The following is a 27659-nucleotide window of genomic DNA, read 5'->3' as shown; positions in this document are numbered from 1 at the left end:
GAACGAGAAAAAGGGATGTGAAATACAAGGGGGAAGTAAAGGAAGAAAGAAAAGGGGAGCATTGACTTCCAACTCTTCCTACCACAGTACAAGATAAACACACTCCAACCTCCACTTGTTGCTTTTACATATTAATATATAATTAGCCGTTTCTATAACACCAAGGGGACGCAGTGGTTTCATGGCTAAGATGCTGAGCTTGTCAATCAGAAATGTCATCAGTTTGGCAGTTTGAATCCCTAGCGTCGCGTAACGGAGTGAGCTCCCGTTACTTGTCCCAGCTTCTGCCAACCTAGCAGGTCGAAAGCACGTAAAAAATGCAAGTAGAAAAATAGGGACCATTTTGGTGGGAAGGTAACAGTGTTCCATGCGCCTTCGGCATTTAGTCATGCCGGTCACATGACCACGGAGACGTCTTCGGACAGCACTGGCTTTGTAACAGAGATGAGCACCGCCCCCTAGAGCTGGAAACGACTAGCACATGTGTGTGAGGGGAACCCTTACCTTTACCTTTATCACACCAAATCTTTCTAATCAACAAAGCCAAGACTGAAATTTCATTTTTCCTCCTTCACAAGCACAAATTCCAGAAGTGATATCCAAAGAAGAACATTTTCACGCACCAAACTCAGGGGCTTCCCATTTTCATACCTCCCCTGCCGCCACCGCCTTCAGCGTCTTTAGCCCAGAGCTTGGCGGCGGTAGTGGCAGCAGCGCGGTATGTGAAAACGGGAAGCCCCTGGTCACCGCTGCTGCTTTGTGCTCTGCCCACCTGCTCACTTGCCCACCCAGCTCTCTGTCCCCGAGTTGTCACCGCAGCAAGTTGGCCATGTGAAGTTGTGATGCGGCGACCTGGCTTCGACGAGTTGGAAGAGGCAACTTGGCAGTAGTGAGATGGCTGCACTGGCCACACTGAGTTGTCCAAGACTCTGTGGGACTATAGGATGCAGAAGACAATGTATTTCTGTACTTTGAAATCAGTTGCATACTTCGGAAGTCAGATCATAAGCTTTGGCTCCAATGACTAGCAGTGGGGCCAGCTCTCCTCACATGTCCTTGCTGTAAGAAGAACATTTTGTGTGCTGTTTTCTGTTTTCCTTCATTTATGCTTGTAAAAGCAAGACACTGGTGCTATGAGTGTGCAGCTGAATCTCCAAGGATCTTCTAAAGGCATTCCAGCTGGCAGTGGTCTTTGGGAATTGTTTGCCAGCTCAACTATTCACTCACTGTTTAGATCATGTCCTAAAATGCCCTCTTCTATCCCAGTACAACCACAGCAACATTTTAAGGCATGAAATCTTTTTCTTCTGGCTGCACAGAAGATTCTAAACATTTGCCCTCTGCTCTAATCATACATCGTGTAGAACTACATCGAAGCTATCAGTAATTCTTACCTGATAATTTAACTTTACTGTCATTGCTATTACATAAATGGGTATAATTTACCTCTTGCGGATCCTGTAAACCTACTCAGAATAGCAAAAACATTCCTTGGCTTAACAGTTGGTGAGCACCAGTTTTAACCTGGAAGCGCTATTGACTACCATACTGAGAGTTGACTCTTTTAGCTCACCTTAAAATGGTTGCAGAGAAATTCTAATTTTGAACTGTTGAAATGTTTAAATGATTTAACTGTTTAAATATGAAATCAATTATTATGCTACTAAAGTTATTCATATGCCTTTGGGTATAAAAAAATAGGGGTTTATTTTTGGAAAGACGAAAAAAAATCTTAACATTTAAAAGGATTTTAAACTTTAACAGCTGGCTCTGTTGAATGTTTACATAAAATTAACATCAACATAAAGATCCAATCTAATAGATGTTGTCCATTTTGCACTATTTAGCATTATTAGCGTAATGAATTAATTATAATTATCGCTGAAACATTATTTCTGAGTGATACAGCAGAGAAGTATTAGCAACTTCATTATTTGACATTCTATAAAACTGTTCCCTCAATACTGTTCAACTACTACGAAGTCTGTAGTACTATTACTGTTAATCTTCTCATCACTCCTTATCACCATCCCCTCCCACTTGTGACTGTATGACTGTAACTTTGTCGCTTGTATCCTTACGATTTATACTGACTGTTTCCTAGTAAGATTTGATTGCTTACTGTCCCTATGACTATCATTAAGTGTCGTACCTTATGATTCTTGATTCTTGACGAATGTATCTTTTCTTTTATGCACACTGAGAACATTTTCACCAAGATAAATTCCTTGTGTATCCAATCACACTTGGCTAATAAAGTATTCTATTCTATTCTATTCTATTCTATTCTATTCTATTCTATTCTATTCTACTCTATTAAATTCTCTCTCTCTCTCTCTCTCTCTCTCTCTCTCTCTCTCTCTCCAGCTATCTATTTACCTATCTACCTATCCAGCTATCTTCTAATTCCCTCCTAAGAATAAGATTTGAATAAGGAACAGAGAAATGAAGTAACAGGATCACATAACAGCATAGATTCTAGCTTGCTAGATGGTTAACAATTGGAGCTTTTTGTAATGCACATGCAATGCACAGTATTTCTATCCCAAATGATATTTTACATCAGAATTAGAATTCTTTATTGGCCAAGTGATGATTAGGGTAATACAACAATAGTGATAGATCATTATCATAGTAATACATAGAAAGGATTTGAGCATTTCAATTTATGGAGTGACCAAACAGTGGGCAAGAACAGAGAATTGAAGAGTGAGCCCAAAGCTGAACACCAGAACTTGAGAGTCTCTAAAGCAAATATATCACCAAAGTATATCATCGTCTAAAGTATGAAGGTGCATGAGAGGAAGAGCATATGATATCCTGAAGCCAAACAGACCGATGGCGCCATCTCTCACACAAATATTTGCTTTTGTAGAATAATTCAGAAGTAGGGGCAGCATTTGTGCTCCCTCACCTCTGGCTGTAGTCTAGACCAAAACAAGACCTGTTTACATATGTATGAATTTTAGTAAGGTGATGGGTTTCCTTTCAAATTAGCACTGAAAGATCAGGTTGGAGTGAATTCATGATAGAATAAATTTTAACAGGCCGCAATCTTGTTGGACATATGACATTCTTTCTTAAACTTGCAGTTAATACATGCAGACTGAAGATAAAATGATATTTGGAAGTGGGCCTATAAAGCACTGAAAATTTGACTTAATAGAAACTTCTAATTTGTCTACTGTTCTTTATAAGCCTTTTTTATATTTATGTACGCATATCACCTATATACACTATATTTCTTTTAAGCTTAGGACACTGTGTTATTGTATTGCTACTAACGACTATATTGCAATCACTATTTTCCCAACTATATATTCTCTTGATGTCTTGAATTGCAAGCCCCATAGCCAAATGCCACACTGGCTGAAAAACTGTAGGAATTGGAATCAAGCTTGTGGACACCTAGATGGCAACAGGATGGGAGTCATAGAACCCTTTTACAATCCACCCTAATATATGATAAAGTTAATGCAGTTACAGCAAAGGATTTTTAGCTAAGCCCAATTACATATGTTTTAGGACAGTGGCCCCCAACCTTTTTGTGCCACGGCCCAGTACTGGCATCACAAAATCATCCGCGGCCCGGTACCAGCATCAGTACGTATGGCAAGGCGAGGCGAGCGACCGGCCAGCCAGCCGTCCCCGCTTCTCCCCGCCACCTTCGACTCCTCCTTTGTACCTGTGTCGATGGGCTTCGCGACAGCTTCAGGACGGTTGCTCGGCTCGCCTTGCCATGCATGCTGAAAGAATCTCGCACCTTAGTTTTGTTCAAGCCGCCCTCCTCGATGAAACTAAGGCACGAGGATTCTTTCAGCACCCAAACGCCGCTTTCTACCCGGAAAAGCTCACCGGAAGCACTTTTTCATCAAAACAAGATGGCGGCGCCCAGCAAACCGGCGGCCCGGTAGAAATTGTTCCACGGATCGGTCCCGGTCCGGGACCAGTGGTTGAGGACCCCTGTTTTAGGACATCAAACACAATTCTAAACACTAGAAGAAGCCTGCAATTATGTAAGGCAAGATAATCTTGTTTTGTGCATCACAATTGCCTATTTTGTGTCGAGATTAAAGTCTATTGTCTACATGTTTAGCGATGGACGCATATTGGACGGCGTATTTCATAACACAGAGTTTCTTGCCAATTTCCCCCTCTTCCATATATCTAATTGTCTCTCTGACCTAGCCTTCAATTTCTTTCAGCTTCAGGCCAAAGAAAGATTGCTTGCTCACACCCTGAGTGCCATCTACAGGACACACATTATGAATACTTAACATTGGACTATGACATCTGACATCTCCTTTCTTCCAGCGCTTTTCCAGTATTCTTATCAGGTTCTTAATTGGTTTCCAAAATAGCACATTCCACTTTTGATGAGGGGAAAAAAACCCCTTTCTATCATCAAATGATCCCACAATTATGCCTCTTCAAAGTATGCCTTGAGGTTGTTTTTTTTAAATTTCCAGTCCAGGGCCATGGAGTTACTTATAATACTATCATATGTATATACTTACTTAAATACTTACAATTCAATACTGTATTATCAAATTGGTTTTTCCTTATCTTTCATGGCTTGGACCGGAAATAAAAACAGTTCAGTTGCCTTTTGAAAAAGCACTTTTGGGACAACTATGATCTGGATCACGGGTCTCCAAACTTGGCCGCTTTAAGCCTGGTGGACTTCAACTCCCAGAATTCCCCAGCCAGCTGGCTGAGGAATTCTGGGAATTGAAGTCTTCCAGGCTTAAACCGGCCAAGGTTGGAGACCCCCTGATCTGGATGACTGAGAATCCCCACAGGCATTATCTTTCTTTTCTTTTTTTTCTTAAAAAAATTATATTATCTAAAAATCACCCTAAAAACGCAGCAAGATCTTCCAAGCTTTTTACCAGCTAGAAAGCGATCCTCCCCATTCCTAAAAAAACAACAAAAAACCCTCTTAATTCCATCAATGGTCCGCGCGGTCCCCCTTTTTTTTTCTTTTCGCCCACCAATCCGCGGGTGGGGCGTGGCCTCCATTCCCCTCCCCTGCCCAATCAAAGCCGACCCTCCCTTCTTCTCCGCGCTTACGGCTCTCCTCTTTCTCACACGCGCTTGCTCCGCTGATTGGCGGAGGCGGTCCTCCTCCCCGTCCCCTCGACGGGGGGAGGGAGGCGGAGGAGACGAGAGAGAGAGAGAGAGAGAAAGAGAAAGAGAGAGAGACTCAAAGGCACGCGCGCGGCTGGCTCCGTTCGGCCAATCGGGAGGCGCGAGATCCCGCGGGGGTGGGCGTGGGAGGGGCCGAGCCCGGCGAAGCGAGAGGAGTGGCAGTCGAGAGAATCCGTCGGGGACGGCCCTGGGGGAGAGAGGCGGGGCGAAGAAGGAGCGGCGTCCAATGGCAGCTGGCGGGGGCGGGGCGGACGGGGCTGGCCTCCTGCTTGAGGGGGGGCAGACGGGAGGATTGTGGGGTGGGGGGAGAGCCGTGCTGAGGCGAGAGAGAGAGAGAGAGAGGGAGGCGGTTGGAGCGCACACGCGCTACGGCCGCTGCCCCCAAAATGCACTCGGATGCCGCGGTTGTCAGTAAGTGAGTCGCCGGGCGAGGGAGGCCTGGCAAGCGGCGGGACGAGAACGGCGGCGAAGGGGAGAAAGGGGCGGCCGGTGCCGGCGGGGTTGTTCGGAGGGGATGCATTGAACGGGAAGGTGGGGGGAGGGAGAAAGAAAGGCTCCCTTGTGACGCAGTTCGACCGAGGAGGCTTCCGGCAGCGGCGGCCCCTTTAGCGCTGCCTTGCCCCTCTCAACGCCGGCCCGGTTGAGTCGCCCCGGGGAAAGGGGCGGGAGGGCGGAGGGGGTAGGAATCCAAGGGCCGCCGGTGACGGGGGTGGGGGGGAGAAGAAAGGAGCACCCCCCCCTCCGCTCGCCCTTCTCTGCCTCGTTGCATGGTGGGAGTTGGAGTTCTTGCCCGCCGGGGCTGCGCAGCCCAGCCTGGCCCCGCGGACTACAATTCCCAGAATGCATCCCGCAGACAGCTGTCTGCCTTTCTCCCTTTCCCCCCCCCCCCCCACAACCCCCTTCCCCTCCTTTCTCCACCGTTCGCCCCTCTTTGGGCCAGGGGGTGCAACCCGAGCAGGAACCCGGGCACGCCCTGCCCCTCTGCAGGTAGGAGAGAGTGAGGAGGGGGTGGAAATCTCTCATTGACTCCCCTTGAAGGCCTATGGGGCAGTTGCATGGGTTTGGGGGAGGGGAGCCCCCCCCTTTCCCCCTTTCTTGAGAGGGAGGAGATCCCTTAAATGTGTTTTTCCTCTGTTCCTTTAGCTCTTCCTCTCCTTTAAGCTTTCTAGGGGTTGGTTTGCCCTGAAGAAAAACTTCCCCATGGTTTTTATTTAACATTTTTTTTAAAATCGAGTGATTATCATATAAGATACAAAATATGAAAATAAATAGGAAGGCAGTGGGGGGCGGTGTGGAGAAGAGAAGGGAGGAAGGGTTAGGAAAAAAAAAAAGCAGGGTTGACTTTCCAGCCTTTCCAGCCCACAACTTTCTCCCCCCCCCATAATAATATAAATGAGCCTTTTTTATTAGGATCTATCAGTCTAATCAGGGTAAAACCCAAAGTCAAATTTTCATTCTTTTCCACTTCAAGCCCGGAGCTCAGAAGCCGTCTCCATGTGGAAACAGAAGTACTTATATTCTTTTTTTAAATCAAAATAGTCAATGTTGCCATTTCAGCCAACTCCCATCAGCTTCTGCAGGCCGTTTATCCACGGTAGGAATCGAAATGTCCTTCCATTTTGGGCGGCATATAATAATCTTGCTGCTTGTCAACATATATAGTGTCCAAACTTCCTCATGGTTTGATTGACATTGATTAAAGAAAAAAAAATAGGGGCAGGGAAACTGCAGGACGCATTCTTTCCCCTGTTCCTTAATACTTTTCTTTGAGGTTTAACAGAAGCCAGTGATTTATTTCAGGGTAAAATTTATTTGAAAGTTGCTGTTGCAATTTTAACTGGTTGCTGGACAGCCTTTCCAAAAGAGAAATCCTGTTGGATTGTTCATTGATCTAATAGTTGATCTAATAGTCTAATAATCATTCTAATAGTTGGATAGAATTTTCTAGGTCTTTGTTTTGTTTTAATCTTCCTGGTTTTGCTAGGCTTTGTAAATGGAGATCTTCCATTCTTGATTTTATAAAGAGGCTTTCCTGAATATGCATGGTAGCCATAGAGGAAGAGGTTTGTAGCTGGAACAGAATAATAAGCTAGTCATTAAAGGTTAGTAAAAAGAAGAGCCTTCCATTTAACAGTGATGGAGAAGAGGCTAGAATGGCAGAGAAGAGCCAAACCACTCTATTCCTCTTGTCACCTGCATATATTTCTTGTCTATGGTGACCAGTGACTTTTTAAACAAAAACTACTACTTGCATCAAGCTTGTCCATGCAGAATATAGGACATAAATATTCTTCTGCATTACAGCAAATAATGGATAGTCCACGTTGTAGTAATGTGTTTTTCATTGTAGGCGAAATTAGCAATTCTTTCGTTTGTTGTGGACTGAAAACTCTGTATTTATCTTACTTTAAAAGTAAGAATGTAATTGAGCTAGTCAACTTAGTGGCTCCCATAGATAAATGTTAACCTCTGCAAAATCTCCCTAATCCTTGTTTGGAAATAATATTATTTTTCCTTGATATTGGTCAGTTTATTTTTATGAATATTCTATATTCATTAAAAAAACTATGGAGTGACCAAAAAAAAAAACCAATGGAAGATTGTCCTGTAAGAATTAGCCGCTTCTGAAATATGTGCAATTTAGTTACACTTTAGTAAATAGAGAACTTTGACCTACTCAAAGAAGTAACTTCTTGAATTTTGTCTGTGTATTTAATGCAGTTATGTACTATTTATATCAAGTTTCTTCAGTTTTTTAAACTAGGCCCAATACTTTCAACAATAAGTAGTAGTAACCTAATTTAGCTGGCATCTATCGAAGTTGAAGAATAAACATTAAGTGCAGAATGGACATCTGAGGTGCTACTGATCTGGTCTCTTGAGCAGATTACTGCTGAATGCCTTGAATGCTTGGAAATTGAGAGGAAAGTGGCTATGTTGTAAGATCAGAATGCAGAATGCTTATTTGGAATTAAGGCTCACTAAAAAAACCAGATTACTTCCAAATAAATTCTCTTTAAGAATTCAAGCAGCAGTATTACAGTTTTTATGAAGGGATAACCCCCTACTGAACTTCAAGGACAGACTGGAAATAATTCTGTTGCTTGATGGTATTTTTTTTTCTGTGTGGGCATGTACTGTATAGAAATGCATCCTTGTAGTAACATGTAAAATCACACTTCAGTGTGCTTATTAAGAAATACTGAAATTAAATATGACTAGAAGTAAAGTACTCCATTTATAGTCTTGCTGGTCTTTAATTTGAGATGCCATTTTAACACATCACATTTAAACATTTTAAGCTAATTTTTTTTTTTCATTTTGTCTTCTGTTAAAAAAAGAAATGGGTTTAAAACCACTTCTGCCAAAGATTTCAAGGGGAAATTTGTTTCAGAGGACAGGCACTGCTCTAGAGAAGGTTCACTTCCAGGGTCCCAACTGTTGTTATTGCTTAATGAAAGAAAAAAAAATGGTGGTTTAAATTTATTGTAGGCCTATGTATGTAAGTGTGAAAATGTCCTGCAAAGAACCAATCCCCACTGCCACCACCACCAAAATTCCCTGGTTATCTTAGCATATATAGTACTTGAATAGTTCAGTTGCTATAACAAACTTCATCTAAAATAACACACACTTGTGCATGTATGTGTGTATATACATAACATACATACATATATACATATACACACACTTTTGAGAGTGGGCATCAGAATTTCATTTTCTAATTGTGCCAGTATATTCACAGTAAAAAATTGATAGTAAAGGTTATCTTATATGTGACCTATAAAAGTTGGAAACTGTTTATTTTAAAGTCCACCTCTCGAAGTCTCAGTTTCAAGAATTTTCAGAAGCTGCATTTCTTAAACACCATATAAGTTAAGTTTGGAGTTTGTGAGAGGCTTTGGTGGTTACTCCTAGGTTCTCAAATTGCTTGGGATAGGATGCCAGATTATCTCCTCATTTGGCATCTTTTAGCTTTTAGCTCTTCAATTTTGCTGCAAATGGGTTTGAAATGAATACTTTTTAACATTGTCTTACTGGTACTTTTTGAGCCTATTTGCTATTTAATCATGTTCTTGTATTTTAATGTTATTTTACTGTAATGCAGTGTTTTAATGGTAACGCCTTGAGCACTGCTTGTACAGGAGCACCAAGCCATAAATATATTAAAAGTAAAATAAGTGGAGATAAAGCTTTTTGAGCAGATAGCAGGATTTGGTTGATCTGGTTGGAAACTAATTATGGTTTAACCTCGTTAGTGTTTGGATAGACCAGGGTATTCTCCAGACCAGGGGTCACCAACATTTCGGACCTCAAGGACCACTAAATTCATAATTTTGAATCCCGCGGACTACTAATATGATCTGTCTAGTGACCGGCTGGGTGGGCATGGCTAGGTGGTCATGTGACTGGCTGGGTGTGGACAACTCAGTGTCACTCATGTCGAGGGGTACCTCGCCGGCCTCTACTCACCCCTCCCTTCCCAGCCACTCCTTGCCTGCCCGCCCGGGCTACTTAGGGCTCCAACAGGAAGCAGTTGTTGGAGCTAAGCCGTCACCACAAGAAAAGAGTTGGCAAAATAGCTGGCTCAGTTCAAATTGGATCTGACTGAGAAGGAGGCTCAGCAGAAGCACCTCACTGAGGACTACGAGCATAGGCTTTCCAAGCAGAGGGAAGACCTGCAGGAGTGCAAGGCCAGGCACTGGCACCCGGAGGCTCAGCGGGATGAGATGGTCAGCCAGTTCCAGGCCATGATGCAGTCCCACTGGAACGAGGCCCTCCGGCTCTTTTCCACCAGCGGCCCTTCCCTCCAGCCTTTGCCCAAAGCCCCCCACCAGGAGGCTGAAGCAGACCCCAAGTTGGAATTTCTGCTCCCCTCCTACCTACACAAAAAGACCCCGAAGGGGGAGACTCTCTGCAGCAACACAAATGTTCATTGCATGTATCCGGCCCAGGGCCCATAGTTTGAGGACCCTTAATTTAGTGCAATATAAACAAATGCAAATAGTTTTTCTGCGGACCAACAAAATTTTCTCGTGGATCACCAGTGGATGACAGCTGCTCCAGACAATACCAATGCTGAAGTTCAAAGCTGAGAAAAAACATCCTAGAAGAAGGCAGTGGAACACCACTTTCCTAATATCAGGGAATTTACACAGATATATCCAGATAGCCACCAGGTCAACTGAAAGTTTATTTTTGTGTCTTTCTGATGCACAGGCTTGACTTTGAGGTTGGAAGTCAAGCAGCACCTTTTCTGATTCATATTTAGATTTCAGGGCTGTGAGGTGGAGAAATGCCAATCGCAAGCCAATTTTTTTTAACGGCTGACACAAAAATATCATGAACCGATCCATGAATCATCAGGGCAAAGCTCAGTTTGAAGGAGATATGTTGAAGGCTGATTGAAATAACAAAAAAAATATCGCAAGCAGACATGGTCAGGCAAGTAAAGATGGATATAGACAGCATTTCGGAGCATGTTTCAGAACTTCGATGCAATGTAAATAATTTTTTTTTTTTCATGAGCCTTTGTTGCATGTCAGTGAGTGAAAGTAGCTCAATGTAAGAAAGCACCCTTAAGCGTAACCTAAGTGGGCTTGAACCTAAGCGTAACCTAAGTGGGTTATTTCAAGCAATGGCCTTTGCAGAAGTATTACCCACACACCCCAAATAGGAAATATCAGCTATCTTTTGGCTTCTTTAGGGAATTCCTGAGTCACAAGTGGGGTGCTGGGAGACCATATATTTCCTTGAACTGTATAATGCAACTGTTGCCTAAGGAAAACTAGGAAAATTATAGTTTTAGGATGCAACCCTCTGACCACAGAATGAGAGCAGAGAAAATGGCCCAGTTTTGGTGGGGCTAATGTAACCTTGAATTATTTTTCTTATGCTCCTTGGAAATAACTGCAACTCCTCCCTCATTGTAAAGCCCTGGTTTTAGGAAAGAGAAGAAAGGAAGAAGAAAGGGAAGTCGAATTTTGAATGTGAAGTATTCAAAAGGCTTCTCTCATGTGAGCCCATCCTTCGACAAAATGTGAATCGGTTTTTGAGGTGCTGAAGTATTTCTCTCCCATTGCTTGCAGTTGTCTTTCCACCCTCATTTCTGCCAAGGTGGCCTGTTGCTGATGAAGCCTTTAAAAGCACTTCGATGGGATAGAATATAGAATATTCTTTATTGGCCTAGTGTGATTGGACCCACAAGGAATTTGTCTCTGGTGCATAAGTGCTCGGTATACATACAAGCAACAGAGTGACAAATCATCAATCATAAGATTCAATCACAAATCATAAGGTACAACCAACAAAGATCACCAAAGATCATTTTATGATTGGTATCATAAAATACCAATAGGAGTAGGTAATAGGAAAGATAGAAAAAGATAATAGTAATGCAGTCCTACTACATGATTAGATATCCTTTGGCGTAAGGCAGTGCTGTGGGAATTATGTGTTTAGCAGAGTGATGACATAGGGGAAAAATTTGTCTCTAGTCTTTTTTGTCATGCAATGCTCTGTAGGGGCGTCCTGAGGGGAGAAGTTGAAATAGATTATATCCAGGATGTGAGGGGGTCTGAAGATATTTCCTGAGCCTCTTTTCTAGCTCATGCAGCATACAGATCCTCAACGGAAGTCAGGTTGGTTGCAGTTGCTTTTTCTGCAATCCTATCCGTTGAAGTCTGTACCTGCCCTGTTTAGTGGCTTTACCAAAGGCAGTTTGAGTTGCCCAATTCTAATTCCTGTTATACTTGACTATTTAACCACACAAGGAATCCTGTGCATAAACATTGACATCTCCTGCTCCTGTTTTGTGAACGTGTTTATTTTCAGATGCCCACAGAAACCATTTTAAAAAATACAGCACATTCAGGATACTTGCGGTACCTAGAACAGTGATGGGGAAAAATGTCCTTGGCTTTGGCACTACCTGCCTTTAAAATGGAGCCAGGTGTTTATCTAATTGAAATAGATTGTGCTAAGCCAGCATTTTGTTTGTTTGATTCACACATCTTGCTAATCAAAACAGTCTGTTTCAAATTAGAATTACAATGAACTAGGACATTTTGCTTTTTTTCAGGAAATTGTAGTAAAAAAAAACCTGAATTAATCTGTATGGACATAGACGTATTAAAGAAATGTTTAGCTGTGGCATCAAATCTGTTGTCTCTGTAGTATCCTTATAGTGTAATCTGTTTTGTCATGATCAAAATGTCCTTACGGGCAGAATAAATTAACCCAAGTGTTGTTTTGATTTAGTCTTCCATTATTGCATTGAACTTGATGAAAAGATCTGAAGTGTGAAGTCCTTGATGTACATGTATATACAGGTAGTCCTCGAGTTATGACCACAATATAGCCCAACACCTATGTTGCTAAGTGAAACATTTGTGAAGTGAGTTTGTCCCATTTCAAGATTTTTCTTGCCTCATTTGTTAAGCAAATCACTGCAGTAGTTAAATTAGTAACACTGGTGTTAAGTGAAACTGGTTTCCCCATTGACTTTGCTTTGATTCCGGGACACTGCAACTGTCATAAATGGGAGTCAGTTGTCAAGCATCTGAATGTAAATCACTTGACCGTGGGGATACTACAATAGTCATAAGTGTGCAAAAATGGTCATAAGTCTCTTTTTCTCAGTGCCGCTGTAACTTTGAATGGTGACTAAGTGAATTCTTGTAAGTCGAGGACTCCCTGTATAGCTTAGGTTGAATTGTGAGCCCTTGGTGGCCTCTTAACGTGATTATTTGCTTGCAGACATTTTATTACTCAAATAGATACCAGTAACAACATCAATGCTAGTGAATGTAGTGAATGTTTGTTTATATACAGTGTTGTTGTAACTGTTCTTTCCTACGAGCAATCCTTTGTGTACGTGCACTTGGCACAGGCTCCTCGGGAACCTCCTCCTCGCTGCTGCCACCCCCCACAATCTCCGAAAGCAGCAGTCCACTCCCTGATGGTCCTGGCCCCTCATCTGAGTCCTCGCTCTCCTCAGCCATCCGCACCTGCTGCCGGCTAACTACAACACCCTCTGAGAATTTATGCATGGGGATATAGACCCACTTTATAACAGATCATGATAGATAGCCAACTGTAATTCATAACAATGGTTTTAATAGGTAAAGTTTCTCTGCTTCTTAGTGCCAAGGTATGTTGAGGACCCCTTTTTCTAATCTGAACTGACCCATCCAATACCTTCTTCACAGGAGATGATAGTCTTGGCGATCCCACCTTTCTAGGAGATAACAGATAGTCCTCAATTTACAACTGACTGTTCAAAGTTACAATGGCACCATCCCCATGGTCATGCGATCAAAATTCAGAAGCTTGACAACTGACTCATATTTGCAATTTTTGGAGCTATAGTGGGGGTTGGGGTTGGGTGGAGGGGGTTGACTCAGGGAATTACTCCAAATGTATTAATGGTTGCTTTTAATGTTGAGGATGTATCAACACTCCCTTTTGCTCCCAAGTTTATACTTGGCTCTAGAGCAGGGGTCTCCAACGTTGGCAACTTGAAGTCTGATGGACTTCAAAGCTTTGCTGGCGGGGGAATTCTGGGAGTTGAAGTCCACCAGGATTCAAGTTGTCAACGTTGGAGACCCCTGCTCTAGAGCTTCCTGGGTAAAGACACCACTGCTTCTGCAGGTCAAATCAGGTCAGAATCTTCTGACACTTTCTCTTTATGACATCAACAATAATTTGACCATTCTCTTCAATTCTAGCTAGCCTATACGTTTAAAAAAGTGTGCAGGAAAAAAAATCCATATATATATTTTGCAGAACTAATATAATATAAATTTTATGCCATTTTTTTTTTCGTTCCTAGATTTTCAGCTGAACTCTCATCTATCAACACTGGCAAATATTCACAAGATTTACCATACCCTTAATAGGCTGGTAATTGCTTACATTTTTGAAAAATCATGGTTATTTAATGTTAAATAGATGTTAAAATATTCTTCCATTATTATTTTGCCATCAGCAACAAAGACCTGTGTAAATTCAGCTGTGCATACTTTCATTTGAGCTAATCCTTTATTGATCTTTAATATTCAAACTTTAGATGCACAACTGGTATGTTCATTCATTCTTCCATTAAACAAATACCCCTCTGAGTCTACATACTTTTAAGATTCTTATCCTGGTATTCCTACTACCCTGCATAGTCTTGCCCACTGGTTGGGTTGTGTATTAGCATAATAAGCCTGCTGTAGGATTATCAGAAAAGAATGAAGCCAGAGCCAAAGTTTTTCTTAGTAAGTTTTAATACTTTGGGGGTCTTGGTATAATGGTAATCGTGATATTATTTAGATATATACTTGTTTATGTGTTTAATATAACTCACTGAATTTCTGACCATAAGGACTCTTAGATTATTCAGAGCTGCTTATCCCTTTCAAAATACGTATATAATGTGTCGAATATAAATAAGATATTAAAACACACATCAAGCTATTTCTTGGGCCCCCTTCTTTCTGGAAACATCAAGAAGCTTGCCTATCACAACAGTAGGTCAATTGTTGAAACATTTGCCACAGGAACTATGAATTAAGCAAAACATTGGTTTTTCTCACGGTTTCACAGATAGAGAAATGAAGCTAATTCACTAATCACTAATGAGAGAAGATGGCAAGGAAGTGAGGATCACAGGCAGAAAGCAGTGCTACTTAATTCATTCTTTGCATCTGTCTTCAAGCCAGAGGGAAAAAAATAGCACAGACTGCCAGAGACAGAACTGTAAAAGACAAACTAGGAATACAATTTAAAATAGGCAAGAAAATGGTAAGAGAATTCCTGTTGCCCTAGATGAATTCAAATCATCAGGACCAGATGGATTACATCCCAGAGATCTGAAGGTGCAGTCAGAGATGATCTTTGAACCAGTTCTTTCAATGATCCTGGAGCATTGGAGAACTACCAGAGAACTGGAAAAGAGCTGATGTGGTTCCCATCTTCAAAACAGGGGGGAATTGATCCAGGAAATTACAGACCAATCAGCCTGAAATCAATACCTGGGAAGATCCTGGAAAAGACAATAATTAATCTGTGAACACTTAGAAGCAAGCAAAATTTGTAATCAGAAGCCAATATAGGTTTTTCAAAAACAGGTCATGCCAAGCAAACCTTATTTCGTTCTTTGACAATGTGACTAAATTGGTGGACCAGTGAAATGCTGTGGACATAGTACACTTAAATTTCATTTAGGCATTTGACAAAGTAGACCACAACCTACTTCTTAGTAAGTTAGAAAAACGGGGGATAGAAAAGCATCACCACCAGATGGATTTATAACTGGATTACAGACCTCATTCAACATGTATTCCTTAATGGAACTACATCTATATGGAAAGAAGCGGTGGGATACCCCAAGTTCTGTTTTAGGCCCAGTACTCTTCAATATCTTCATAAATGATTTAGATGAGGGAATAAAAGGGAATTCCGTGTGCTGCACCCAAAACAATTCAATGCAATCTAGGCTGCATTAACAGAGGGATAGAATCAAGATCACGTGAGCTGTTAGTATCCCTTTGCAAAATCTTAGTAAGACCATACCTGGAATATTGCATCCAGTTTTGGACTCCACAATTAAAAAAAATATAGAGATTCTAGAAAGAATGCAGAGAAGAGGAATAAAGTGATTGGGGGTGGGTGGAGAACATATAACTGTTCTTTATATGCTAAAACATAAAGAACAGTTGCAAGAATTGGCTATGTCTAGTCTAGTGAAAAGTAGGCCTATGGGTGACATGATAGCAGTGTTCCAACGTTTGAGAGGCTGCCACAAAGAAGACAGGACCAACCTATTTTCCAAAGCACCTGAAGGCAAGACAAGAAACAATGGATGGAAACTAATCAAAGAGAGAACCAACCTAGAACTAAGGAGAAATGTCCTCACAGTGAGAACAATTAACCTGTGGAACAGGTTGCCTTTAGAAGTTGTGGATGCTCCATCACTGCAGGTTTTTAAGAAAAGGTTAGGTGGCCAGAATGATATAGGGTCTCCTTGTACAGGGGCTTGTATTTGAAGACCTCCAAAGCCCTTCCTACTCTGTTATTCTGTTAAGCTTTTCTCACACCCTGCTCTTTGGCTAAACCAGTACCAGCAATCTTTTTTCCCCACATGATTCCTGCTAATGGTAATAATAACCCCCTTGGACATACTCCACCTGGCTTCCAATGGGTGAACCAAGAAGGAGATTGGTTTAAAATCATGCACACAGGTCTTTGAGGGAAGTAAAACTCCAACATTGCCTTTGTTTGTGTGGTGGGTCTCATATTTTACAGTCCTGAGGTTTTTATTCCATCTTTTCAAACAGTTAGTCTAAAATAGTCTTGTAGTACATGCTTGAGCTTGTTCTGGATCTTCCTTTACTTGATACAATCCAAAACATCTGGAGGGCACTTGGTTTCTTAGTATCTGCTTCAAATGTAGACCTTTTATATCCAATTCCTGTATTTTAATCCAAGGGAACATTTAATCCCACTGTTAATATCGGTTATAATCAGGCTGCATTTATCTTGCTGACTTTGGGGGGGGGGGCGGGGAATCAGGCAATGTCTTATTATTTGCTTATATGGATAAGTTGTTTGAATTTCTTAGAAGTGAGATGAAATCTGGAACTTTGTTGAACCCATGCATTTTGCAGTAATTAAAGGGAAGTAACAAAACAAGAATATTAATGACATTTTTTATGATAAAACACTTAAGAAATTTCACCCAGGATAATTTAAAGCAGAAAGTTCACGTTTTCCCTCAGATAAAAAAAGTCAGTAATAACTGTAGCCTTTGACATTTAAATCTGGTGTGGGAAAATAGTAGGCCAGAATAAGATAGCTGTCAATATTTGAACCTATAAAGCAATATCCAAACTCCTAGTTAATTTAATTTTTTTCCAGAATTTGACGGAAGATACTAGTCAAGACGATAACCAAACAGGTAATATTACAGAATTTTTAAGAATGTTGAGTAACCTTATTAAGTTTTTATTTGTTAGACAAATTTGTATCATACTTTAATTTCTATCAAAATCGAGGAGAGGTCATTCCCAGGATTTATAAAATTATGTGATAGATTGTTTTAAAGGTGTATTAATGTTATTCACTTATTTAATATCATTATATCAATTACTTTTTATATACCATAATAAATGTTCAATTAAAACAATAGATTGCTATAGTAGGTATATTAAAAACATTTGATTAATCATGGTTTGTTTAATTATCTTCAGTTAATAAATCAGAGTGGTTGAGTTCACACAACGTGTAAATCATAACCACTAGTACAGAACTGTTGTGACCGAGTTCGCAAAACATGCTAAGAAAAAACCCAAACAATTCCTATTATAGATACTAATATATTATACATTTGTTAGGCCTTTAGGAGCATTTGCACCTCTGAATTTTCTCTGCTGATGTTTCAGTGGAGTTTAAAAGATCTGTGTTTGATTGATAAGCTGCCTCAAAGTCCTGCGACAAAGTAGAACTTAATGAAATAAGATTTTTAAATAACATCTACCTATTTCATGTTTGTCTCTTTTTCCTACATTCTTTTACAGGAAACCTGAGATCTTGCAGTTCATCAGACAGCTTTAGCAAAGTGATGCCTCCAAGAAAAAAAAGGCGACCTACAACAGGAGATGATCTGACAGCTAAAAAAAGTAGACATGATGGGTAAGTAACCTTTCTTATTCGGACACTTTTCAATTAAGAAACATGACATTTGGAAGGGCAGCAATCCAGGAGAAGATGGTTCAACTTTCAACTCTCATCAGTAGCTCATTTAAATGAGATTTCTAGGCTTTCTTATGCTCTGCAGGCCTAGCACAATTATTTCATAGCTCATTATTTTAAGAGTTATCGTCAATGCTACCTATTCTTCTGTAAGAAATTATTTAAGAGGGCAGATTTCTCCACAGATTTTATAATTTGACCTATGTATTCTACACACTTTGATTGTGGCTGAGTGGCAAAATGATAAAAGAACCTTATAAAGCAGAAATCTCGCAATGGTGAGCCTTAATTTGCAGTAAGTAAAGCGAATTAAGATTTGGTAAGGATGATTTGTTTCCTGCTTCTGGGTTGTACATGAAAATACTTGGGAAGAAATGTTTTGGATTGCAATTTAGCATATAAATTCTATTCATTAGAGCAGCCTAATTTTTTTTTCTTGGTGTCAGTACAAATCAGAAAAAAATACCCTCGTGCTGTAAGAGTTGCAGCTGATTTCATAAAGCAGCCACTTCTTTTTTCAGGATCATGCCATCCGTGCATCTGTTTAAGGCCTGTCTTGAAAGTGCTTTAAATTCCAGTGCAGAATTTGGAAGTTCATGCAAATAATCTGATAAAATTATTTGAAGTGTCAGAATTTGCAAGTGAGTGGGTTGACTAGGGACAAGAAGTTACTTCGAAGGTTTGCAATCTATCGGCATTGACATGTCATTTTATAGAACTGTGAAACATCATGTTCTTAAGCTTTTTCTCTTTTTTTCAGCGTATACAGAAAATACGATTCTACCAGAATAAGGTCAGAAGATGATATGTTTTCAAGTAAAAGGTGTTTAGAGTGGTTCTATGAATATGCAGGCAAGTGTTCACATCTGCACATTTCTTAAATATTACTAAGCAAGAATTTGAAAGGAAAAACCAATTCCTGTTTGAAGTATTAAAATATCAACTTTTAAAATTAAATAAAGATGACTTCAAATAATTTTACTTTACTCCAAAAGTGCAACTTAACTTTTGACTTGAAATTATAGTCAGTTTTGCAGATACTTAATAGATCCATTTTTGAAGATTCACGGGTGGTTTTAAGGTGCTGTATTGTAAGCATTTGAAGAGTATCTCTTTTTGGTTAATTGGAGCAGTGGATATGAATCTGCAATAAAGTAAATAATAACATTTGATTCTGTTTTGAGGAACCTTTGGGCTCTTTGAATATTTGCATGTTGTGACAGCTGTATCTTGTGGGATTGAGATAGAGAAAGGAGTTTTTGATCTTTGGACCTGCACTTCCTCCTGTGTGCCTAAGCAGTGTTCAAGAAATCACATCCTTGTAAGAGCTGCTCTTTTTGTATAGTCCAGTCATTTGGACTTTAATAATCAAGTGATTGTAACGTTTGAGTAGAAAATAATCTTTGTTGTTTACTTATAGGAAAAGATGATGTTGTGGGTCCTGAAGGAATGGAGAAGTTCTGTGAGGACATAGGGGTTGAGCCAGAAAACGTACGTTCAAGTTCATATATCGGTAGCAGAGAACCAGTTTGTGCTTCTCCCATTTCCATTAAAAAAAAAAAAGATTGTGAACCTGATGAGGAATTTAACACATTGATAGTGCTGGCACAGTGTGCTTCTCCATGTTGTAGTTAAATGGCAAATATGGTTACCACACATGGGCAGCTCAGGCACACAACTTCCATTTGTGATTAGATAATTGTAGCAAATGGTTTCATATGTCCATGCATGCAGGATGTATGTTATAGTCCATGCATGTATACTTTCCAGTTTGTTTAGGAATGCATACATCCAGAAACAACGTTGACTTGCATTTGGATGGCATACTTAAAAATTTGCTCTGGTAACAAGCTATCACAAGAAAACCACTTTTTCACCTACCAATGAGATGGATCATTGGGCATATGTGGGGCAGAAATTATATACTTTATCATTTGACTGTTTTATACTAACCATGATATGAAAGTGGCCCATTGAAATGATTTGATATTTCATGTTTTTGCTGAATAGAAGTAATAAATTTCCGGCAGTCATCTTTCCTTTTTATGGTTCAGATATCTTTGTCTTTCCACTTACTCCCTGAATGCCAACAGTGGAAATGTCCCCTGCACATTTTCAAGTCTAAATACTTGAAAAAAAATGGAGCTGTGTATCACTTCTGCCCTATCCCTGGTTGCCAATACAAATCTTTGAAAACCAGATGCATTAAGAAAAGCATTGAATAAGTAAAAATTCTTATGTAAACTTTGGGATCTTTTTTTATTTTTTATTTATTTTTATTATGCTTTTTCAATTTACACACATGTTTAACATTTTTGACAGCAGTGTGGCATATAAGCATATATAAGCATCTACACATACGTTAATCCTTATTTCTACTTTTTAGCCAATTGTACCATTTGTTCTTCATTGTCTTTTAATTCTAACGTGAGCTTGTCCATCTCAGCACATTCCAACACTTTCTGTATTACTAATTCCTCAGACTGTATGCTATCCCGTTTCCAACACTGTGCAAAAGCAATCCTGGCTGCTGTTGCTATGTGTAATATGATATGTAATATGATAATATGGTATTTAGTCTTTTTGCTAAACTCCTCTTTGATTATTCCTAATAGAAACAGTTCAGGTTTCAGTTCAGTCAATTTGGTGTTTCATTATTTCTTGTAGCCAATTTCTTATTTTTACCCAATATCTTCTCGTTTCGGGACATAACCACCACATATGAAAAAAGTGCCATATTTATGTTTACGTTTCCAGCATTCTGGGCTCATATTAGGATACATCTTTGCCAATCTTGCTATGCTAAATGCCAATGGTAGAACATTTTATAAATGTTTTCTTTATAGGCCATGGACATTGTTAATTTATAGTTTTGGGTCCATAATCTTTCCCAGTGTTCTAATTCTATACTATATCCAAAATTTCTTGCCCATGCTATCATGGATCCTTTAACTGCTACTTCTTCCATATTAAATTTTTGGGATCTTTTGTTTATTTTTAAACCAGGTAGCCATGCTTGTGTTGGCTTGGAAATTGGATGCTCAGAATATGGGCTATTTTACATTGCAAGAATGGCTAAAAGGAATGACATCCCTGCAGTAAGTATTATTTCTATTATCAAATGTGAAATAGCTCCAGTAGCGATCTATTGTCCTCTTGCAAAGTTGATCTTGCACGTCTATATAAAGTAAAAAAAAACCTGTACTGTCTTATCCAATGATTTTGTGAAGATGCATAAAACATCTAGGAGCTGTGGTAACGCAGTGGTTAAAATTCAGTGCTGCAGGCCAACTCTGCCCACTGCCAGGAGTTCGATCCTGTCCAGTTCAAGGTTGACTCAGCCTTCCATCCTTCCGAGGTGGGTAAAATGAGGACCCAGATTGTTGTGGGGCCATATGCAGACATCTGTAAACAGCTCAGAGAATTCTATAAAGCACTATAAAGCAGTATATAAGTCTTAAGTGCCATTGGTATTTTTTTCTGAATATTTATGTGGTTTTATTTACTGTTCATCCCACAAGACTTGAGGGAGGTGACAAAGAATAAAAGAAATATATTCTATAAAAATTGGGATCATTCAGTATTTAAAAACCTATCTTAACAGAAATACTTTGGCGCCTAAAACATTGTGGAACAACTGGTTTTTAAGCACTTCCGGTTGTAGTCAAGAGTCTCAAGAACAGCCATCCCCATGCCTTTCTCCCTGGCCCACTTGCCACTTGTCTCAATTGCACTCACTCATACACTATCTACTTCCAGAACCAGCTCATGACCATTCTTTCCCCTGAAATCCTTCTCCCACTAGGTCCCAAGTAATGGGGGTTAAAGCCCCTCCCCTCCTTTGGGGGAGAGCAATTTACAGTGCCCCACCTACCTTAGGAGCCTGCCCTAGATCTTCCCCTTATGTGTGTTGTAGATGGATTTCTTTCACATGCTTAAGTGAAGAAAGGCTGTTGTACAGTATAATTTTGTGAGAGATTTTTTTTTGGAAAAAGACGTCTCACATTTTAAAAACAAGGGATTTAGAAGTTGTGGGGGTGATTGCAGCAATTTGTCTCCATAACATTTAAATCGCTTATTCATGACAATGATTAACTTTACAGGTGTGACACAACAGAGAAGCTAAGAAATTCTTTGGATTACTTGAGATCTTTATTAAACGAGCCTATGAATTTTAAGCTTATTTATAGATATGCGTTTGACTTCGCACGTGTGAGTAGCCTTAAATTCTGTTACATCTTTCAGTAAATCATGGCTAAAATGAGAAAACCATGTGGGATGCTTTATTTCCTCTCCTAAATTGTTCGCTTGAAAAGAAATACACTTGATTTGAAACTGAGGGGAGAAATTAACCTTGCTTACCTGAAGGGCAAAGTACATTACATTCTAGTTGGAAGCATATTGTGAGGAGGAGCCCCAGGTATTGGCTGCACCTCCGTTTCTGACCCATTGCAAACCATCAGGACTTGCAAAATACAACCTGTCCAAACCATACATGTTGTTCCAGAGCCTTCCAAAATTTTTTTTTTTTTTTAAATCATGTTAATAATGTCATAGAATGTTCTATCCACGGTTTTTGCCCTCAAAACAATTTTGTGTGTCATGGAAGTGATGTCAATTTGAAACATTTTCATGCCTCCAATATTTAATGGGACAGGAAGGGAAGTATTAAATATATGGGAAGTTGTCATTTGATAAGTGTTAAATGAAAGTTAAAATACTAAAGTGTTAATTTTTTAAATGCTTTCTCTTGGCTCTTCCTGCTTCTGAGATTGTGGATTGTACTCAAGAGTCCAGAAGAGGCCATCAGTCTAAAACATTGTATATATCCCTGATCTTTGGAGCTGATCATTGTAACAAGAAGAAGTCACTATTCCTTTCTATTATCTTAATCACAGAATGGGATGGTGTAATTCATGCAGATGGGAATATGTCTCTTAGTATGTGAATAGGTCACTTCCTGGGTTTTGGAAGTATGTCTTCATACTGAAGATAACATTAAATACTGTAACAAACTCTAGAAAGAGTGCAGAGAATAGTAACCAAGATGATAATGAGTCGAGAGACTAAACAGTATCATCAATGGTTAAGGGGGCTAGGTGTCAACTCATAAAACAGGTGTCAGGTATGCTTAGTCTAATAAAAAGAAGGATTAGGTAGCTGTCTTCTGCTACTTGAGGGCCTATCCCAGGAAGGAGAGGGTCAACTTCCAAAGTACCAGATGGCAGGACAAGAAGCAATGGATGGAAGTTTGTTAAAGAAAGATCTGGAACAAAGGAGGAATTTCCTGAAGTAAGAACAATGAATTAAATCTTTAGGGACTCTAGCTTCACTGCCCAAGCATTGATCAAAACAGAAAGCAAGGGAATGCTAGATAAGAGCTGGATTATACTTTTTTTGAGGAATAAATTGATGTGTCTCTTAGCTCAACTGAGCAATATTACAAGTATTTTTTTTGTTCCTTCTGACAGGAAAAAGACCAGCGAAGCCTAGATATGAATACTGCCAAGTGTATGCTAGGACTCCTCTTAGGAAAAACATGGCCCCTCTTTCCAGTATTTCATCAGTTCTTAGAGGTACAAGTAGAAAATAACTTATGTATTTTTTTAAAACGAAGCATTAAAATTAAACTTGAGAATCAATAGTGAATTAATTGAAAATGTTGCAATGTAATAACTATTTACAATTACAATGAACACAAATAGTTATATCTAAATTTGATAATTCTTTTTTTTTTTTTTTTGGCTTGGAATTTTTGCTAGGAGTAATGTCTATTAACTCGAGGTTTGCTTGTTAAATTGTGTTTTTATTGCAATGGTGTCTTTTGCATCAATTATTATTATTATTATGCAAATGCATTAGATGTAAATGACAGACATCTGGATCTAACACATTCCGTTCTCTAAAGTGATCCATTATATTGAGGCTGAACTAATATGCAAAGTATCTATTTGTGATTTCTGAAAAGGAAGAGCAGGCAACAGTATTTTGTAGGCTTACTTACTGTAAAAGAGACAAAGATTTATTTAAAATTCTCCATGCAATGTATCCCAGAAAAATGGATTCTTGATGGCATCCTCCTTTCATCTGATTTTGTCATGTTTTGGAGGGAAGATATTTTTTGCTGTGTTTGGTAGCCTTCAATGTTATTGCTATTATAATTGTATAAAAGAATATCACACCTTCTATTATATTTGCAAAATTAGCTTTTGCATTTGACTTTGTTCAAAAGGTGTTTTGAATAACTGCTGTTTTTGTTTTAAGTAGCAATCTAAGTACAAAGTTATCAACAAGGACCAATGGTGCAATGTTCTGGAATTCAGTCGATCCATTAATCTTGACCTCAGCAATTATGACGAAGATGGAGCATGTACGTATGATCAGGAAAGACAAAGAATCACTTCACATCATATCTGTGATCTCTCTATGCCTTTTTTGTGTTTTTGCAATGTTTTTTTTTTTTACAAAAATGTCTCCTTCTTTCTTTAAGGGCCAGTGTTGCTGGATGAATTTGTGGAGTGGTATAAAGAGAAACAAATGACATAGGAATTTTAACTATGCACAGCTGCTCAAGAGCCTTTGTTACTACAGTTAATGTCAACCATTAGCCATAAACTTCTCTTTGTATATAAAGCGCATGCTGCTTTTCCTGCACTGTATCCCATTTTCAGGGATTTTTTTTTTTTGGGGTGTTTGCTGTTTAACAGGCCAGCTCTGCTTGCTGTGTACCATTGTTCTCTCCAAAAAGGCTGCTTTGCGTTTTGTCTCTACACTACAGATGGTGAACTTGCCAGCATCCTCACTGTGACTAATGTGAATATTGCTGTCTAAACTTTGTATATGTGTATAAAAAAAAAAAAGCTTCATCTAGGAATGTTTTCAGCAGGAAAGGTATTATAAAAAATAATTTTGTCGCATTCAAGTAACCATGTAACTTAATTTTTAATTGACTGGGTCTCCGGCATAGCATTTCAGGGAAAGTGATTGGGGGGAGGGGGTTTGCCTACGTAGAACTATTGCTAGTTAGTAATAGTTGTTTTAGGATGCCAGTTTTTGAAGGAAAATCTTGAAAGTAGGGTTTCCTTGGCAGTGTCCAGCTTCGTTTTTATTTAAGAAGCAATTATTGGTTACCATTTTAATTGAAACTCTTTAATCAATTGTTACAGCTTGAACAGAGTTGTACATGCCATAGTAACTTCCATATGGCAATAATGCTAATTTTCTCATAGTCAGATGCTGTAGTTTGCTAAGAGGTACAGGTTATCTAATTAAACATCTGATTAAAAAAGGGTTTTAGACTTGTAACGTGGCATATTCTTTTATTTTATTGTTATTCTTGTTCCCAGAGTGTTTTGATGATCTGGATAAAGACAGAATGAAGTCTTGTTTCAAAACACAGCCTAAATGTATGAATGTATTTCAGAAACTGGAATCAAAGCTTAGCCTGAAAACTCGGCATGGCTGCGTTTATATTCCAGGTATTGAATTTCCCAGCAAAATGCCAATTACGAGCAACATCTACTCTAATCAAAGCAGCATCACTATTTATTTGGAATCATTTTTTATCTGTTTGGACTGGGAAGTTCAAAGAAGTAGATGAATGAAGTAAAACTTTCTGTCTCACCTTTTCATCAGTCTTCATAATACAGTTCAATGTACGTTTCTATAATTTTTTTTTTTACTAAGGTAGCTATAGACTTATTGAAACTGCATTCAAAAATCCATTGGTCGTTGTTCAATCACCCAAGAGTTCATTGTGAAATTTGCAATAAAATGTGAGCTTGCCTTTTACAGAAAGTTAAAAGCTACATGAACATTCAGAATTTAGGAATATAAATTAAGCTTCAGTGACAAATTAGTACAAACCACTTATTTTTATTTTCAAAGCACTGAAGGTATTTGTAAAGGAAAAAAAACCATGTATATCATAAACACACGTAGCCTCTTTAGGGCTCAATACTTCTAAAAAAACAAAATAAGAAAAATAAAGGACCAGAATCCAAAGAGATCCACATGCAAATGTGATTCTGTCCAGAACAGGAGCTGTGGGAATGAAGCTTTTTTTTTTCTTTCTTTTCTTTCTTTCTTTCTTTCTTTCTTTCTTTCTTTCTTTCTTTCTTTCTTTCTTTCTTTCTTTCTTTCTTTCTTTCTTCCTTCTTTCTTTCTTTCTTTCTTTCTTTCTTTCTTTTCTTCTTCCTTCCTTCCTTCTTCCTTCCTTCTTTTCTTTTTCTTTCTTTCTCTCTTCTCTCTATTTCCTCCCCTTTCCTTTCCTCCCCTTCCCTTCCCTTCCCTTCCCTTCCCTCCCTTGATACCTTCATGAGCTTCAGAAGGCTTGGGAACAGGGATTGAGTGGGGCAGAGCTACACAAGCTGTTGGCCAAGTAGTAAGACTGGAAAGATCAAATGGATGAAGTTACAGTACGTAGAGGGACCTTTCACAGGCTACCACTTCTGTTGTCCATTTCTTTTCCAAAGTAGAGTTGGAAGTTGGCTGGGCAGTTCCCTTTAGCCAATCTCTGTTGAGAACAGGCAGGTAATACCATGAGCCGGTTCATGCTCCCTCCAGGACCTCCTGACCTGCATTATTTAGTATAGCCATAGTCAAAACCTTTTAACTGTCCAACTGGGAAGATACAAATAGTGGGTACATTACAGGCTAATTTTGTTGAGACATAAAAGGACTTTCAGTAACAAAGGTAACAGCCAAAGAACTTTTATGAGATCTAGTTTTGATAAAAGTATAAGGTTAACAAACTTGTCTTCTTCATTCTTGGGACCGATTCTCACTTTTTCTACTTACACGTGAATATTAGTATACAAAGCAAAAAAAACAACCACCTGATCAAGTGGCAGAGAGCAAGAGAGGAAACACTTCAAAATTATACTGTCTTCCATTTAAAAATGAAGCACCAATTGGGTTCAGAAATCACTGTTAAACATGGCCAAAGAGCAGAAGCAACTGACTGCAGTCTGTTTTCCTTTGTCTATGAGAGGCCTCTTATGGCTTCTTCTTCAAAGTTGATCAAGAGACTTTTGTGACTTAGGTTTTGCTCTCAACCACTTCTCTCTCTGTCACATACAAAGAATTGGCTTTGCCTGTAAAAGCAGGCTCATCAAACTTAATGATCAAGGACACTATGCTCTCAACTTTTGTGATATACAAAGGGAAATGAGAGAAAGGTTCCACTTGATACATGGGTCAGAATTGTATTTTGAGTTTTTGAAATGCTGACCTCCCTTTTTAACCAATCATCCTCAGAACTGTCCTGATTCCTAGGGGGGAAAATGGCATTTTCTGGAAAACTTATGTAATGATATCTGAGTAAAAGGTAATCAAAGTTGTTCATTTTTCATACAGTTTGAATTTTTGGCACTTTTTAAAATAGTATGATAGATTTTTTGTTGTTAAGGGAAAAAAGGCCGTACACTGAGTTGGTTAAAGCTGAAAATATCTTTTCTACAGAAATGCTAGCAAGATATGTGTGTATTATTCTAATGTGAAATTCTTAAAAGATAAGTTTTTTAAATGACCAAGTGAATAAACATACAAGAATGGTCGAATGGCCCATAATGTCTATATTGTCCAGTACCAAAGACTGATGAATCTTTTATGCGTTTACCTTTCAGAATCAGAAATGGTATTACCAGTTCTAATACCTACTATTATTGTTACCATTTTCTTTTTGGGATCGGGTCAGATAAATTCAAATTGAATACTGAAAATGTAACCTTCATCTGAAAGATTTTTGGTTTGTACAAACCAAATGATCT

General features: G+C 39.1%; 1 protein-coding gene across 4 annotated transcripts; it reads left to right on the top strand.

The window, feature by feature from the left end:
• The first annotated feature begins 5469 nt into the window (after positions 1–5469).
• DCUN1D4 (defective in cullin neddylation 1 domain containing 4) lies at positions 5470–25194 on the top strand. 4 transcript variants are annotated; one of them, XM_026676545.2, is made up of 11 exons: positions 5470–5562; positions 13985–14055; positions 17056–17095; positions 17715–17829; positions 18650–18741; positions 19310–19380; positions 20896–20987; positions 21993–22101; positions 23361–23465; positions 24157–24259; positions 24380–25194. In XM_026676545.2, exons 1-11 carry the CDS (start codon positions 5538–5540, stop codon positions 24433–24435), a joined length of 879 nt encoding a protein of 292 aa, XP_026532330.1. In that variant the 5' UTR covers positions 5470–5537; the 3' UTR covers positions 24436–25194. The 4 variants fall into 4 exon arrangements, with proteins under 4 accessions (XP_026532330.1, XP_087819693.1, XP_087819691.1 ...); XM_087963567.1 differs by having other exon boundaries at positions 18650–18747; positions 19316–19380; XM_087963565.1 differs by lacking the exon at positions 5470–5562 and adding an exon at positions 5994–6138.
• Positions 25195–27659: the final 2465 nt, after the last annotated feature.

Source organism: Notechis scutatus, chromosome 4 (genome assembly GCF_049901735.1).
Source record: "Notechis scutatus isolate UNSWTSFEM ecotype Mainland chromosome 4, rNotScu1.2, whole genome shotgun sequence".
Lineage (NCBI taxonomy): Eukaryota > Metazoa > Chordata > Lepidosauria > Squamata > Elapidae > Notechis > Notechis scutatus.
Note: the sequence above shows the minus strand (reverse complement) of the source record. Positions and strands in the feature narration are given on the sequence as shown.